At 34.8% G+C, this 18,307-nt stretch overlaps 1 protein-coding gene across 1 annotated transcript in view; it reads left to right on the forward strand.

Moving 5' to 3' along the window:
* Nucleotides 1-18,307, forward strand: part of DGKI (diacylglycerol kinase iota) — a 570,574-nt gene that overhangs the window by 280,982 nt on the left and 271,285 nt on the right. The window contains 2 exon segments of the mRNA XM_074267817.1: nucleotides 13,350-13,432; nucleotides 18,204-18,264. Of these exon segments, the coding sequence (XP_074123918.1) occupies nucleotides 13,350-13,432; nucleotides 18,204-18,264 (144 nt within the window).

Below are 18,307 nucleotides of genomic sequence, written 5' to 3' on the forward strand. Positions count from 1 at the left end.
CATATTTGAACAATGATTATCATCTTGATACACCACAAGCATGTAATTGGGACATTTTCTCCAGAAATGAGGATAAAAATGCATTATCTCTCAGATCTTTTTTCTGGTCCATCTTGACTAGTAAAACTGATTGGAGATATGCATGTAGTTGCTGATCTTGGGACAGAATAAAGGTAACCGGAATTTAATTCATGACCATGAGTTCTTGAGGCCCATTGTTTTCTTCCAGTTCTTGCCTGATTGATAGCCCATCATTCTGCTTTGATCTGTCAGAGCCAAAGAGCTTGGTATAATACATATACTATATCATAACATTAATCAATAAGTATACATTAAATGCCTGCATTATAGGAAATTTAATAGGAAATTTTCCCTTTCCCATTTAATTCAGCAAACATTTATTAAGCACTTGTTAGCTCTATGAACTTTGAAGCTATGGCTATGATCTAAATTTAAAAACAATTTTTAAGTTTACTCATTAAACACTATACAGGCACACATCTCCTGCACTTTTTTTAGACTAGCCTGTGATGTAACTGACAAAACACTTTCAAAAGGAATGTGCTCCTTTCCACAGAAAATAAGTCATTAAAACATTTCAGCAGAACACACACATACACAGACAATAATTTTTTTTTTTTTTTAGCAGAAATATAAATTTATGTTCCCACATGACTTCATTAGTAAAGATGTGGGAGTTTAAGCCATGAGAATCTTAGGGTGAAGCAAGAGGTACTAAGGGAAAGGATTGAACCTTGGATAACATCCTTACTTAGAAGCAAGAACCAAGGAAGGAGAAAGAAGCAAAGGGGACAGAGAAGAAACAATTAGAGAAACCAGAAGAGAGATAGAATAATGTTAGGGAAGGCTTGGTTCAAGAAGGATGGGATAATTTAATTAATGATTAATGAATCAATGAATTGTGTCTCTGGACCCTTCTTTGTAAAGCCAGGACTTAGCATTATTAGAGTCAGATATTTGTTTAAAAATTTGACTCAGAAAAGAAGGATAAAAATGCATTTCCATCTCTAAACTTCTGGGATTGTAAGGAAGACAGTTAAAAGGGACAATGGAGTCAAATGAAGCCTTTTTCAAGTTATAGGAGACATGTGAATGTTCATTATCATTATTACTATTGCTGAAATTCACTTTATATGACCAGAGACTTTCCAGAGCATTTTCCTCATAAGGATTCTTTAGAGTTTGTGGTAGAAGTCTGCCACTTCATAGAAATCTTTACATCTGTTTCACAGATGAAACAGCTGAAGCTCAGAGAAATTAAATCATTATCCAGGTTCATAAAGCTAATAAGACCAAAAGCAGGTATTGCAACCCTTCACTCCAACAACCTTTCACTCCATTTTTTTCCTTTTCATTTTTGATGCTCCTAAAACACTTTTGATTAAACTAAAAACATATATTTGAAAAAAAAAATCATCTAGTCCAACTTCTTTCACTGTGAACAACCCAAGGATCAGGAAGATTAAGTGATTTGGCCATTGACATATAGAGAGCTGGCTCTAGAGCCAAGACTAAAATGTGGATTTCACAATTCTTGGTATTGTGTTCAACTGTGTCATGCTGCCATCACTTCATTTCTAGCTGCCTTCATGAGCTTATTCATCATTTCCCTATGGAATGTGAAAATAACTAAAATATATTCTTGTGTAAAATGTGGGGGTTGGACTGGAGGGTCTCAACTCCCACTCTAACATTCTGTGATTCTGTATAATCTTGTACTTCTTGAGAAAGTTGGTATTTTGTCTTAAATGGTTCTAGGCTGCCATCTGGTGGTGAATAAGGGTAATCACTAATTTACTATGAACCCAAATTTTATGAGTGCTAACAATAATGCAAAAAATAATGCTTTTATGCCTTTCTGCATTTTGACTCAATTTACTGGAATGCATGGTAAAGAAAAATAGGTGGGAGCTGTCTATATGTTTTGTTTCTTAATAATCCCAAGTGCTTTGCGCACCTATTATAGGAAAACAGTATTGTGCAGTCCAAAGGAATCCTGAAGATCATCTAATTTAACCCTCTTATTTTGTAAATGAGCAAGCGGAAGCTCAAAAAGTGAAGAGACTTAGCATTAGAAGGTATCTCACCTTCAGCAGGTCCTGTTTGTAGAATTATATTTAATTTTTATTGGGAGGTAGGGTGTTTATATAGATCTAATCAGATTTACAAAATACTTTTTGTTCTTCTTGTTTACATTTTAAGATGAAAGGATTTGTCCAGCCTCTCCTGGCTATTTACTGTCAAACTCAAAACTTGCATACAAGTCTTCCTTAAGTTGTAGTTGTATCTGCTTCTTCGTAGTCTTATTTTTTGGTTTTTGGCAAAGATACAGGAGTGGAATCCAGCTCATTTTACAGATGAGGAAACCGAGGCAAACAGGGTTAAGTGACTTATCCAGGATCACATAGCTACAGTTGGAAGCCAGATTTACACTTAGGAAGATGTCTTCCTTATTTCAGGCCTGATACTTTATCCATTGCACCACATAAGCTCTCTCTAATTTTAAGACCAGTGCTCTATTCTTTATGTCATGTTATCAGTGAAAATATTATGTCCATTTTATAGATGAGGAACCTGGGGCTTAAAGGATAAAAACTTTATTCAGTGGCAAAAAGTTGTCATTTTTTTCTGTCTACACAAAATCAGTAGAATATTAACTATTAAAGAATAATAACAATAATCCATCACAATATTGAAGCTGTGAAGTTTGCAAAGCACTTTATATGCATTATTTCATTTCAATTTCACAACAACCATCTGAACTAGGATTAGACAAAGAAAGCAATAAGAATTTTAACAGCTCTTTCTATGTGCCAGATAATGTGCTAAGTCCTTTTTATAACTATTACTTCAATTGATCCTTATAGCAATCCTTCATGGTCGTTATTATTATCCAAAGTTGAGGAAACTGAGCCACTCAAAGATTAAATATCTGCGTTTACCTTTTTATGTAAAACATTTTCATATTAGTAATTTTTCATACAAGAAGACTAATAAGAGAAAGTAAAAGATAGCATGCTTTAATCTATATTCAGTCAATATCAGTTCTTTTTTTGGAGGCAGATAATAATACTTCATCATAAATCCTTTGGGATTGTCTAGGATTATTGTATTGCTGAGAATAGCCAAGTCATTCACAATTCTTCATCATACAGTATTGCTATTATTGTGTACAACATTCTCCTGGTTCTGTTCATTTCACTATGTATATGTAAATCTTTCCAGGTTTTTCTGAAATTATCCTGTTTGTCATTTCTTACAGTACAAGAATATTCTGCTGAGTTCACATTTGAACTCAAGTTTTTCTGACTCCAGGCCCATCACTGTGTCATTATCTGCCTTGGATTCTATTATTATTATCCTGATTATTATGTTGTCTTTTTATACTGTTGTCCCTATTTCACAGATAAGGAAACTGGAGCTCAATTAATGACTTAAATTTCGATGGCTAGGAAATATTGACACTAGAATTAGAACCCTGGTCTCCGTGTTGTTTCTGCTGCTCCATAGAGCCTCTCTTCACTATGATACTACAAACAAAATCAGTTGTTGGCTCTCTGACTAGCATTTTCTAGAATATGCTTCTTCCTTTCTCTAGTTTTGAACAGTTGGTATGACCGCTTGATTATTCCCCTTAAATCTTTATGGTAAGTACATTTGACCTTTGAGTCATTTTGAGATTCATATAGTGGTTATTGCATTTGTTGGATGGTTTTCTTTCCACTTCCTTTATGCAAGTCTCTCAAAAAAGCTAACTTAATGCTCTTTCTTTCCTTTGGCCTTGTACATAATTGGAAATTTCCAGAGCAAATGCATTGACTTGCTTCTCTATATAATTATAATTTAAATTCTTGGCTGCCCCCAAACTCTTTGACTTAATATTCTAAATACAATTTGAAAGAGAAAGCTTTTGTAATAACTATGTATCTCTGAATGCACCATAGATTTTGTCCTTGAATTTGAGCTTATGCTGGGGACTGAGAGAACTGAATTTGATGATATGCTGTCTAGTTTAGTCTAGAAACCCATTTGTATCATTCTGGTTTTATAATCAGCTCTTTAGCTAGGTAGAATGTGAAGACATATACATTTTAAATGGGACATCCAAATGACCTCAAAAAATGTAAGATATCTAAAACTTACCATCCCACATCATTATAAGTTTCTAATAAGTATCTATTATAACATCATCCTCCATAACTATTTTCATGTACTCTCAATATTCCTTCTCTGTTTATTGTAAGGTCATCTCTTGGTGCCAATTTAAATTTCAAGTATAATTTTGTTTTCAGACTTGTTTACTCAGAATTCTCAACAACCATTTTGCTTGCTTTCATATAGGAATAAAATCTTTAAGGTAGTTCGTCTTTTTAGGCAATTTTGGTTCCTGAGACCAAACAGGCTTACCAACTTGGCAATTCTAATTTTCCCCGATTTAATCAAGTTTGATATTCTGAAATGTGGCAGCTTTCCTTAAGTGTCCCTTATAGAGCCAAGGGAAAACAGCAAAGTAACATGATTAGGTAGAGGACCCTAGTCACAATCCAAACAGCATAAAGAGAGGCTGTATAGAGTTCCTGATCCAGACTTTAGTTTTACATTCTTCAAGTCAAGTTTGGGAGGTAGGATAGGCTGCTAAAACCATTAATCACAGCCCTGGTCAGTGGCTGATGTGTCTAATGAGAAAGTTGACATGGTCAGGAAGCAGAGAACCAGAAGATGAAATATGGCAAAACCAGGAACAGGCAGAGAGAAAGTGAAGCAGCAGACTTCATGGAGGGAAAATACTCATGATGTGAAGGGAATCAGTCAGACAGGATAGACACAGGACTGGTCTGCTGGGTTCCTGGGCATGTGCATATATATATATATATATAAAAATATATATATAAAAATATATATATTTTATATATATATATATTTATTTATTTATTAAAGATATATCAAAAATTATTCTTAAGTGGAAGGATGCAAAATTGTTGTTGAAAATCCTGGGTAAAATCAGACTTGAGATTTAAATTGGTACCAAGAGATTAACTTCCAATATTGGGAGACTAAACACACATACACATTTATATATATACACACAGAGAGACATATATAACTATAAATATACACACACACACATATACACATCCACATTTTAAAAATTATCTCACTTTAAACATTTTCTCAATTCTCAAATCAATGTTTCTCTTTTATTTTATTCTTATAATTTTTCCCTCAAGGCTCTTCTTGTTCTGATTTTCTGTCTCTGGCTGTTTCTCTGTCTCTTGCCATCTGTATGTCTATCTCTGTCTGTCTGTCAATCTGTCTTTCTCTCTTCTTCTCTCTCTCTCTCTTCCCTAGACCTTGACCATATGTTAACTTGATAGCTCTTCTAACTGGCAGTTCCCCACAGCTGATAGACTTGGCCTCTTGATTAAGAAGTCCCTCTCTAGGGCTGGAGCTCCTAGCATGGACTGTTTGGATTGCCTTGCTCTGAGCACTGATACATGTAATAGTCATAACAATCACTACTGACATTTCTATGGTACTTTTTGCCTCCTTTGAGCCTCATAAAAGTCTTTGAGCTAGGTCTAATGAGCATCATTATTAAGGAAACCATGATTTACAGGTTAAGTGGCTTACTCATAGTCACATATCTAGTATTGGGGTGAAATTTGAATCTAACTACCGAGTCAATGTCATGATGTCTCATATGGCACCATCTAATTGAGAGTATTTTCACCCTTTTTTGTTTTCTTTTTCTTTCTCATGGTTCTCCCCATTTGTTCTAATTCTTCTTTTACAAGTTGACTAATGTGGAAATATGTTTAATATGATTGAACATATATAACTTATATCAGATTGAATGCTGTCTTAAGGAGAGGAGAGAGGAGAGAGGAAGAAAATATAGAATCATAATTTTATAAAAGTAAATGTTGAAAACTTAAAAAGGAAGTACATGGGTTTGTTTGTTTGTTTGTTTTGTTTTGTTTTGTTTTGTTTGAGAGCTGGTTGTTAAACATCTACCAGTACAGTCATGACTTGAGTTTCCCCCATTTAAAAATTTTTCTGTTTGGTAGTCTATATTTGGAATTTTGAGTGTTACCTTATGTACTCAGAGGCTAGCTAGAGACAAAATAGATAAATAGATTCCCTTTGGTTAAAAGGATAAGGCCATAGTTTCCCCTCACTGATTGTCTAAATCAATTCAAAGACACATGGAATAATAAAGAAGGAGCAAACATTCCATAACTTTATAGTATGTTTTCTTTTCCTTTATTTTTTCTATCTTCTGTGCTAATTTTCTGGTCCTAATACAATATTTTCTAATTATTAACTTTTTCCTTTTTTCTGCTTTTGTATTGTTTCTTTCCTTGGTACCTAGTTAAATTTGCATTGTTTAATGTTGAGTAAGTAATTTCTACCTTTTATTTTTATTTTTGATAAGTATTTTTCAGTCTACTTATATCTTTCCTTCCTTCCTGGTTCTCCCATGGTTTCTCTTGTTATTGGCCCTAAGCAGTGAAGCAAAATTGTTTTTGGCTTTCCTTTCTCATTCAACATTCTTTCAGTGTAATTGGCTACTCTGGGCTGTTGATTGATTTTTCAAAGTCTACTCCACCATTTAATGTAGAGGCTCACTATGTTCATCATCTTGGGTACTACACCCTTTCATGATGAAATAGTAAAAGGTATCAAGTTTATTTTCATTGTCCTGATCATGATGGTGTTTATATTGGGGAAATTACAGTCTAGGTCAACCTATATCTTGTTCCTGTATGCTATTCTGTCCAGTTTCATATGGTGGTTCATATATAGGATTGAAATGAAATCAAACATGTGAATACTGTATAACATTTAATAAAAGAAATTTACTTAACAATAGCACAGAAAAGATATCTATCAAAGACCCATTGTTGAGTATGTTGGATTGAGTCATTTTCCTTGATAGCATATCTGATCAGAAGGGTATGTGGACTTGAATATTAGTGGTATGCTTCCAATAAGCCTTTGGAATCCTACTTATAAAAATATTAAGCTTTTATGGCTTAGGCAATCAGAAATTTGAGCCTTCTTTGCTTTTGCTTGGCTTTGTGACAGCACCATTGGAGCACAGAGGGCTATTCTCTAGTTATCCTTTACTCTTAACAAATGATCAGCTCATTTTTTTGTATGAACATACAAAGTATACATTTCTTTGCTACTAGCTTGTCTTTTTCTTTTGTAATTTCCTATTTTGTGATTTATTATAGCATACTAATATACATCCTATATTTTTACATTGCCTTGGATTATAATTCTTACAAATAAACATACATATTTATGTATATATAGTCAGCCACTCTTGAAGAACTATTTACTAAATTATATGTGTGGGAGAATTTCAATCCTGTCAGTAGAGGGAGTCTGAGCACTATTAAATCATAGTTTTCTTGAACTGTTGAAGTGTACTTAGCACTCACTATCCCAATCATTGTCTAAGTTTAAGGGCTGCTTTTTGGACCACATTCAGTCAAGTTTCACAAAGGTGTCCACTTCTGTTTCTCTCTTCTAGTCCTAAATACAACTTGAAGCTTCCATAACAGCAGGAGTTAGAAAACATAGGTCCCTCTAGTCCCCCTGTGGACTTAAAATTAGTTATTCTCTTTAAGTACTGACCTTTATCTGTCAAATTGAGGGAGTTGGACTTGTAGTTGCTAAGGTCTTCTTTCATCCCTACTGGTTTCCATGTGTACATTTACCGGTTTCAGTTCAGTCATTTTCAGTTGTGGCTAACTCTTCATTGACCCCATTTGGGTTGTTTTGTTTTGTTGGAGTTTTTTTTTCCCCTGACAAAAATACTAGAATGGTTTGCCATTTCCTTCACTTTATTTTTACAGATGAGGAAACTGAGGCAAACAGATTGAGTGAATTTCTCAGGGTCACACAACTACTAAGAGTCTGAGACCAGATTTGAATTCAGGAAGATAAGTCTTCCTGATTCTAGGCCCAACACCCTATCTGCAGTGCCATTTAAATTCCTGTTACTGGCTATACTTAGAATATGATCTTTAATACTTTGGCATTACTGGTTCACCCTAGTAGGAAAGAGAAGGAAGAAATATTTCATATATTTTTCTGCCATTTCCTTGCATTTACAGGGTTCTTTTTGGAACAAACCTGTACTTACCCTGCAAGATGCTTCCTGGTTTGTTAGACCTTGAGTACAGGATCTTGCATTCACCAACCCCATATTTTCTCGAGTTTTCCATTTTACAACATAGATGCTTAGAGCTGGAAGACTTTATACATCATCTCTTCCAAAGCCATGTTTTGCAAATGAAGAATTTGAGGCTCAGTGACATGCTCCAGGTGGTATATTAAGAAGTATCAAAAATAATATTTAGACTCAAACCATGTGAATACAAATCCATTGCTGTTGTACCGAATCATATTGCCTTTCAATTGTTTTTTTAGCTTTCCAAAACTTTAGTTTCTAAGCCAATGTCTTGACCAACTGGATTTTACTAAAAATAAATAAATAAATAAATAGATAAATAAACAAATAAACAAATAAACAAATAAATAAATAAATAAATAAACAAACAAATAAATAAATAAACAAACAAATAAATAAATAAACCAGTACCTTGCTACACATTAGCAAGATAGGCTTCCTTTTTTCCCTTTTGCTCCCATCTAGACTTACAACATCTCTGTTCACTAAGTCCTTAATTCCATTTATACATACAGACATACATGTTCACGTACTGCCTTTTTGCCTTTCAACTCCTAATCTTGGGCATTTTTACTTGCTGCCCCATATTCCCAGAATGTTCTCTCTCTTCTCTGCCTTCCACTTTTCCTGGCTTTTTTTCAAATCTCATGCAAAGTCCCATTTTTAAAAAGAAACTTTTTCTAATTTCCCTTAAGGCAGTGTATGGTGCCCTGGGTCTGGAGTTAAGAAGATTTGAATTACAGTCTGGCCTTTCACAATACTAGCTCAGTGATACTGGGAAAATCATTTTACCTCTGTTTGCCTCATTTTCTTCAATTGTGAAATGAAGATAACAACAATAACAAAATAAATGCTTATTGATACTGATTTTTCTTTATCAAAGTTACTACCACTTGATCAACATTGGGTGGTAGAAGTGGAAAAACCCATGATGTAGTGATGCCCCCCAACATATTTGTAAACCATTTATCATTGAGTTCTGGTTGGCAATGGAATTGTCTGAGTAACATCATTCCTATTTACTTTTTACAGTTTCTTCTTAATGATTTCCATATGTCTCATTTTGTATCATATCTACAGTTCTTCCCACCCTCTTCAATAATCGCCCAGACTTGCAGGGAAAATTATACTTAGCTGGGCACTCTCTAGTGTTTGGGTAAATATGGCTGGAGGACAGGTATTCAACACCTGCTTAGTTGACCTCTTAAGGTTCCTTTCACTCTCACCCTTTGATCACAGAAAGATAATATTGTATCATGAATGCTGTTTTTTCATGTTTTATGCAGTTTGTGGTTCTTGGACATTTCACAATGAATAGTAACTTTATAAATGGCTGAGGCATTCAATTAAGTGCTTTCAGTGAGAAAAAAAGTGAATTTTCTTTCAGAAATTAATCAGTTGCAAGTGATAAAGTATTAAAATTGAGCACCTTGAAGATGATGGTTCCATTAACAGAAATCACTTAGATGTGAGAACTCTATCTTCCATTAATTTAACACAATCCTATGGTTTCATTCAGGTATTGATTGTTTTGTTAATGAATATATTAATTTGGAAAGATTTAGTCACATTGTAGAAAAAAAGTAATTAGATTATGATTGAAATAGAAATAACTGGTCATGCAAAACTGAGCCAATTCATTTGGTGATCTTAAACCTCAGGATGCCTCATTACCCTCACTAAAATCAATGTAGCCTTGTGGATACAGGGCTGGAATTGAAGTAGGCCATCTTTGGGCTTAAATTGTGGCTCCAAACACTTGCCATGTGATGTTTGGAAGACCTTTAACCTCTCTAGGTTTCTCCCCTCATCATTTCTCTTTGACTTGATCCAGACCTGTGATTTCATCTAAATGGAGGGTGTAGAAAGTTGGACCTGCTGGATATATAAAGCCCACATAATCATTTGTTAAGGCAACTACAGGCTGAAGAGCTGAAAGCTATGTACAGTGGCCTGTGAACAATGTTATAAATATCCAAATGGCCCTTGGCAGAAAAAAAAAATAAGATTCCCTACCCCTGATAAAGAGAATTCATACTATAGGAAATTCTCTCCACTCATGCAGATTGCTCATTTCTATATCCTATAATTGACTAGGGATTCTGAAGTTGTGTCTCTGGTTGCACACAGTTAGTATATTTCAATAAAAAGACTTGGTTCCAGGAAAATCTGGGTGCAATTCTTGCTCTTGAAATATATGGTTAATCTTGGCTCATTTATAAAGTAGGGATAAGCAAGATAATACCTACTATGAAGATTGTTGTCAGGGTCAAATGAGGTAATATCTTATAAAATGCTCTGTAAACCTTGAAGCACTATATAAATGGGAACTATTAACATTATTACTTACTAGAGAATTTTTGGATTTATGAACATAATTCTTCAATGGTTTCCAGTTTTTTCCCTCAGCTTGTTTTTTAATAAGGTGATCCTAGAGACATGTAGAACCAGAATATTAATGACTCATACTGCATGTATTGCCAGAAAAACTGCAATTTTGAGGTTCATTGTACCATGACAAAAGGTGGAAAGGAGTAATTTCCATCAACAATTGATGCTGCTCCCAGATTGCAAAATTGGACTGCCTCTATAGTAAGTCAGATAGACATGTATATAAATCAGTTGTTAAAATGACTGTAGTGCTATCCTATGAAATTCAACATGGCAGATCAGGAGGGCCAGACAATCTACAAATGACCCAATAGTAAATATGCAAATGAAGCAGTGATGGCCTAATAGCAATACTTCCCCTCCTCCAATCACCAGTTTAGCCATGATTGTTTAGATAAGACTGTCTAGAAAGACCTGAAGCAAAACATACTGTTTGATGAGGTAGGACAGCTAGTTGAATGCCATCCAGGGTAGTGGTGATGGCTGCCAAACATTATTATAAGTACACAGCAGAGGGAACCTTTCTTGTTACAAAATATGGAAACAATAGAAATATTTTGCCTTCTGCAAAATAAACATATACAATATGGAAAGTTATACATATACACACATATAATTGTTTTGACTCTGTTCCTTCTCAAAAAAAAAAAAGGGATGCCATGAGTTGCAAGTGAATTGGATTTAAGTGAGGGAGGGCTGTGCAAGGTCTCCTGCCTCACTTTCCCCTCTTGAGCCATCTGAGTTCAGTAGCCAGATATAGATCAGAATGACTGCAGATGGTCCTGGATACAACAGGAGCATCTAAGGTCAGTTTGACAGAAGCAACACCCATTCAGTGATCACAGATAGGCAGAGAATAGTTTTTTTTTACCTAGTCAAACAAAAAAAAATCAGTATGGGAGAGGAACTACAAGATTTCTGTTTAAAACAGAAACAATTATTATTTGCATTCACTCTGAGGCTATCAGGGCCCAAATAAAGACAAAATGGGGCTTGGCCTGAGACCTATTGTTGGCGATATAGTGAGAGCCAAGTGATTTGGGTTTAAGGCCTGGTTCCTAAAAAAGAAATATAGCCTGTGAACTCCAAGATATCCTATGAGTTTTCAGCAATCAAAATTTACATTTCTTTGGTTATAGTACCTACAGGAAAGGAAAAGGAAAGAAGTAAAAGAAAATAGAAATAGAATCACAGAATAACATAAAAAATTTTTTAGAAAATAGCAAGATAGGTACTAAAGGCATTCTAGCCACTAGGTCAAATATTGGCTCTTTACTATAATTGATCAAAGATTCAGAGGTAGAAAGAACCTTATAGGTTATCTAGTTTAACTCCTTCATTTTGTGGGTAGGGAAACTGAGTCCCAAAGCACTGATTCATAATCCCACAGATATATCTTAGTAGAGATAGGATATGGAATCAGTCCTCTGATCTAATGCAATAAAATTTGATAAGATGGATAGTGTCCATTTTTCACCCTTTCATATTTCATTGCTGTTTTCATTATCATTGCCTAATAAAGACCTGTATCTTGCTTCTTAAGCAAATCTTAAATATTTAAAAATATTTTGATGCTTTTTTTTCCCCGTGTCACCTTCACTCCCCATGCTTGCCATAAAACCCTTTCTTATAACAACAACAACAAAATAATAAGCAAAATAAATTTACATGACAACATTCTCATTGGTATCCTGCCACCTCTCTAGCAAGACATGTCAGTAATCATTTATCGAGTGACTACTGTCTTCCAGTCCCTGGATGGGGGTGCTGGTGCGGGCAAAGATAGACAAAAATTAGTTTCTGCTTTCAAGGAACTCATAATCTAATGGAAGAATACAGAATCTGTGCTGAAAAGCAGATGATCATAGAAGGGTACCAAGAGTAGGGCATGAGTCCCATAGCTGGAAGGCAAATGAGATAAGTGCTCTAGACATACTCCTTAAATTATGTAGGAGGGGCTTACTGATGTCTACCTTTTCTCATCTCCACTTAGGAGGGAAAGACCTTTGAGGCAGGGATTACTGAGAAAGAATGAGTTTCAGGGTAGATACCATCTAATAAAATGTGAGTTTCTAGAAATCAAAAAGTCCAGGATATCAATCACATGGAAAACTATGTGTCTTTCCTCATTAGCACTCTGGTACCAAGATTAGCCATTTTAAAATTTAATGTCTCTGCTTACGTCTTTACATATAATATTTTCTAGCAATTCACATATAGATAAAAGCAGTTTATGTAGTTAGTATAGACTGTCTTTTTATAAGGACATGATCTTTTAAGGTTCTTTTCAGAGCTATACTTTTATTTATTATATATTACATATACATTTTATTTATAAATATTAATATTTAATATTACTGACATCTATATTTATTTAATTAATTAAAACATGAATAAAGTTGTTTTAATTAGCTAATTATCTTGAGAAGCTAGGAATTTATTCTACCTAGGTATAATTTAGAACATACCCCAACAAGAAATTTTCTTTGGCTATTAGTGCTTATATAGTTTGATGTGAGATTGTTTAAAATGAGATTAATCTGAATAATGAAAAAAATTTTGATAATACTAAGGTAACTTTTTCCAACAGAGATATTCAACTGTTAAATATTAAATTTTCTAGTTATCTCAACGTCTTAGATACAATAGTTTATGATTTTGATGATTTGGATAATTTATGTAGTTTTAAAAATAACTATGTTTCCTTCTCTCCTTTTATTTTCCACTACAGGGGACCAAAATTCTCCAGATGTTCATGTGGTATTTGAATCCACGACAGGTCTTTGATCTTTCTCAGGAAGGGCCAAGAGATGCGTAAGTTCTACATTACCCACCAGAATGTTTACTGGTCAAAACTTTACCTTATTCTTTTGGGCTGGTGAGAAGGGCCTAGAAAAAGTAGGCAGGAAGAAAACACACACACTCACTCACACACCACCCACACACACACACACACACACATGCTGTTTTGTAACGAGTTTCTATTTTAGATTGGCTTAGGAAATATTGGACCTATAATAGCTTATTGGAAAGCATAAATCATCTTCTCTCAGTAGATAGAGTGCCACCCTTGTATTATCTTAAGATTTGTGGTTCAGTGAATAGAGTGCTTTGTCTAGAGTCAGGAAAACCTGAATTCATATCCAGCCTTAGACATTGGATAAATCACACCCTCTGTTTGCCTTGGTTTTTTAACTATAAATAGGGATAATAATTGTTCCTACCTCAAAGGATTGTGAGATCAAATAAGATAAAATTTACAAAGTGCTTAGCACAGTACCTGGTACATAGTAGGTGCTACTGCTGATGACACTGATAAATCCTCACCCTAAAACATACTGGCTATATGACTATTAACATGTCATTTATACTATCAGTGTTCCAGTCCCTTAAATCTCTAAGACTAAGCTAGGTTGCTAATATGTACTAAAAGAGTAAATTTCCATTGTGGCAGTTCTCACATCAGTAAAATTGCAGATCTAAATTCTCAAAATCTTGTCACTTTGCTAAGTTTCTTAATTATTATTGTTTCTCTCACCTGCCAAACTACTCATTCATTCACTTTCTTTTTTAGCCATCCCTACTTATTTCTCTGATCACTTCCCATCAGGCTTCCCTATTGATTGACTGACACCTTTGAATGTACCTGAATGCTTTTGTATATGTAGTTGTTAGTAACTTTGAGTGGGTGCCTGTGTGCTGGATCTTTGGTATGCATGCATCTTTGCGTGTGTTTTGGGTAGGTATCTTTGCATGGATAGCAGGAGTTGTAATTAATTATATGAGTGTGAATGTAGATATTTGATGATATATATCTGGATGAGGAGAATGCTTGAATATGCGTGTGGTTTTTTCTGAGCATGTGCACGTTAATAGATGAGAGAAAATATCTGTGTGCTCTTTTGTTGGATGATATGTGAGAAATTCATCATAACCCTTCTGGAACTATTTCTGAATTCCTTTGGATTGTTCAAGTATAAAAGTGGCTTTCTTTGAGGAAAATTTTTAATTCTGTTTCTTTATGATTTTAGGGATGGGAAGATAGGCAGTAAAGGTAAAGGAAAAGAGCGACTCCTTTGCCACCAGCTATTTCTTATCCTTGTTCCCAGCTAATGTTTGTATCTCTATTGATATTGAGTGTATTGATTGAAATGTAGCAAATTAATGTGAAAAAACAAAACAAAAACAAAAACAACTATATATGTATAGAGCAAGGAAGCAATGTGAGATAGTGACTCCAATAATACTAGTATTTATAGAACACTTTAGGTTTGCAAAGCACTGTCTCATTTTAATTTTTACAGCAACCCTGGGAGATGGGTGCTATTATCATTTCCATTTTGCAGAGAAGGAAATGGGTTGGGCATAGAAGCATGGAGTTGGGACTGGGTCAGCAGACAGAAAGAAGTTGTTATTTGCCTCCAGGGCCACACAGCAGGTAAGTGCTGTGATTTACACTCAGGTCTTCCTGATACCAAGTCCAGTATACCATCCATTGTACTACCTAACTTCTTCTAAAACACAGAGAACTTGGAGTAGAGAAGACCTAGAATAGAATCCATTCTTGAACATTTTGTAGTTGTGTGATTCTGGGCCCTGCTTGAGCCTAATTTCTTTACCTGAAATAAATGGGAATAATCATTTTATACTTCAGTGACAGTATGATTTTGTACAAAAGGGAGAGATTAGAGTCAAAGTCTGAATTCCAGTACCAACTTAGCCAAATACTGTGTGACTTGCAATGTCATTTGACTTCTCTGTCTATAAAATGATGAGGAATTGATTCGCTCTGAGGGTTGTTGTGGAACTCGAGATAATATATGGAAAGTACTTTGCAGACCTATGCATATTAATTATTATTACCTAGTCTGACATTTTGCACATGAAAAAAACTGAGGTTTGTTGATTTTAACTGGTTTGCTGGTGAGTGGTCAAATTGAGACTAGCATCCATGTTTTTAAAATCCCATTCCAATTATATCAAAGGACTTGATCTTTGTAAATGACTTAACACAGTGACTGGCACATAGTAGGTGCTTTAAAAATGCTTGTTGCTTTCCCTTTCCTTCTCTTACCTACTTTATTCTACCCTACCATACCTACATCATCATCTTCATTATGGGTTAGTCAATAAATATGAAATGTCCACCTTGTGTGAGGCACTAAGCCAAACACTAGGAAGACAAAGAAAGATACAAGCCAGCCCCTGCTCTAAAGGTGCTCACAGTCTAAGATTGTGACAGCATGTAAACATCTTCTTACAAACAAATGACATACAGGATAAATAGGAAATAATCAACAGAGTGAAGGCATTAGAATGAAGGAGGGTCATTGCTATTGTCATTCAGATTGTTTCTGAAGCATTGAAAACAAGCTCTTAGTGTAACAGAAAAACCAACATATTAGGAGGTCACTAGAGAATACAATATTTGAAAGCTCATTTCTGCTCAAATTCTCTTATTTTATTACCTTCTGTGCCACTAGGGTTTGCTGCAGGATTTCTAAAAGCTCTTTCTTCTCTCTTCTTAAGGTTCCTTGGCTAAACTGATTTGTCATTTGCCTGTTCTCTGCTCTGACTAGATTTAATTCAAGTCTATACATTTCAGAGAACACTGAGAAAAATATCAATGCAAAAGAAAATGTTTAACTGGTGTGTGTGTGTGAGAGGGGGAATTGCTTCACTGATGCTTGAGGAAAACTGATATGCAAATATTTTCTCAGGAGAAAGGCAACTCACTTTTTCTAAGGTACAAAGCAGTATGTCCATTTTATATACGAGGTGAGAAAATTCCAGGGCATTAAAGACCAGAAGGATTTTAAATCCTGACAAATATCAGGAACAGGAAAAAAACAACCCCAAAATAACCTAAAACAGTATGTGCTACTGTGTGTGTGTGTGTGTGTGTGTGTGTATTTGTGTGTGTATATTTGTGTATTTTTCCCACCTACATTTTCTGATAAATTTAATAAATTTGACAGTGAAGACTCTGGCCTAGAAAAAGTAATGTAAGCTAGGAAGAAAAACCCCCCAGATTTGACTCAGACATGTGAAGTTTAATCTTTGCTCTGTGTCCTCCTACCTATGTGACCTGGCACAAATAACTGAACCACCTTGCTAGTTTTCAGTTTCTTCTTTCTCTCACTCCACATAGCTAATGAATTGCTTATCTTGCCATTTTTGTATCTAAAACATCTCTCCATCTGACCCTTGCTTTCCACTAACACAGCTGCATCTTAGTCTAGGCTCTCATCACCCTTTGCTGGATTATTTCAATAATCTCCCAATTAGTCTCCCTGCTTCAGATATCTTACTGTCACCAAAATAATTTTCCTTAAGCATAGATATGATCATATGACTTATCGACTCAACTGATTTCAGTGGCTTTTTATTACCTCTAGGATAAATATATAAACTACTTCATTTAACTTTTAAAACCCCTAACCTGGGTTATACAACCAGACTTGTTATATGCCTTTCATCCTTCCCCACTCTGTGATCCAGCCAAACTAACTTGTTCTTCATACATGGCACTATGGCACTCTAGCTCTGTGCCTTTGCACTGGGAATTAACCATGGCTGAAGGCATTCCCTCCTCACTTCTACCTCAAAGACATCCTAGCATCGGGGAAAAGCATGAAATCTTAAAAGAAGTTAGGGAATTCAAACACTGCCTTCTACATGAAGCCTTTCTAGATTCCTTCTCCCTCCTCCCCTCCCTGCCATCCTCACCATTGCTTATGCCCTCTCTTCCTAATAGCTTTATTTTAACTTTATATATATTTGTATTTATTTAAATTATATTTATGCCATATATGTGTGTATATGTATCTATATATGTGGGAATATATATATTATATATGTGTGTGTATATATATATATATATATATATATATATATATATATATTCTCATTTGTAGTTATGTCTACCATTAAAATGTAAATTTCTTTCAAGTAGGGATTGTTTCTTTCATTTTATTTGTATTCTCAATGTCTAGCACAGTGCCTAGCAAATAGTAAGTAGTTAATATATACTTGTCATTTGATCGACTAGATAGTCTCAAAGCTCCTTTCCTGTTCCAAATGTCTGAACTTTTGATCATATTGGTTGACAAGTGAAGAGAGGTAGTTAGTATCAATCATGGCATTTCCCTGAAAAGTAGAAGTAGCAGAAATATAAAGGCTATTTTCTAACAAATAGATATAGTTCTTACTGAGACAGGAAGAAAGAAGTGGAAAAAAGAGTAGGGAAAAAACTGGAATTTTTTTTAAGGGTCAAGGTTAAGTGAGAGATAGACAGGGCTTAAAGAAGAACAAATTGGTGAATACAATAATAATAATGAAAAAAGGTAGAGTTTGTACCTTTAAAAATTCCAGACACATAGATGATAATTGGATACAAAGGTATCCTTTGTTCCTTGATGCTAATATTAGTGTTTCTGCTTCCTATTGTTACTCCAGTGGGAACCCCCTGATGCCACACTGTTGTATAGGTCTTGAGCTATGGTTTGACAGTGCTAGCTTGTCGTGTGTTTTTTCTTTTGTTAATATGGACATTTTTCTTTCTTTCTTTTTTCTTTTCTGCAAGGCTTGAGCTATATAGAAAAGTGCCAAATCTTCGAATCCTGGCCTGTGGTGGGGATGGAACGGTAGGTACATGGAATGTTCTCCATTTTAATTTCTTTTGTTATT

The sequence above is a fragment of the Sminthopsis crassicaudata genome, chromosome 5 (assembly GCF_048593235.1).
Source record: "Sminthopsis crassicaudata isolate SCR6 chromosome 5, ASM4859323v1, whole genome shotgun sequence".
Taxonomy (NCBI): domain Eukaryota; kingdom Metazoa; phylum Chordata; class Mammalia; order Dasyuromorphia; family Dasyuridae; genus Sminthopsis; species Sminthopsis crassicaudata.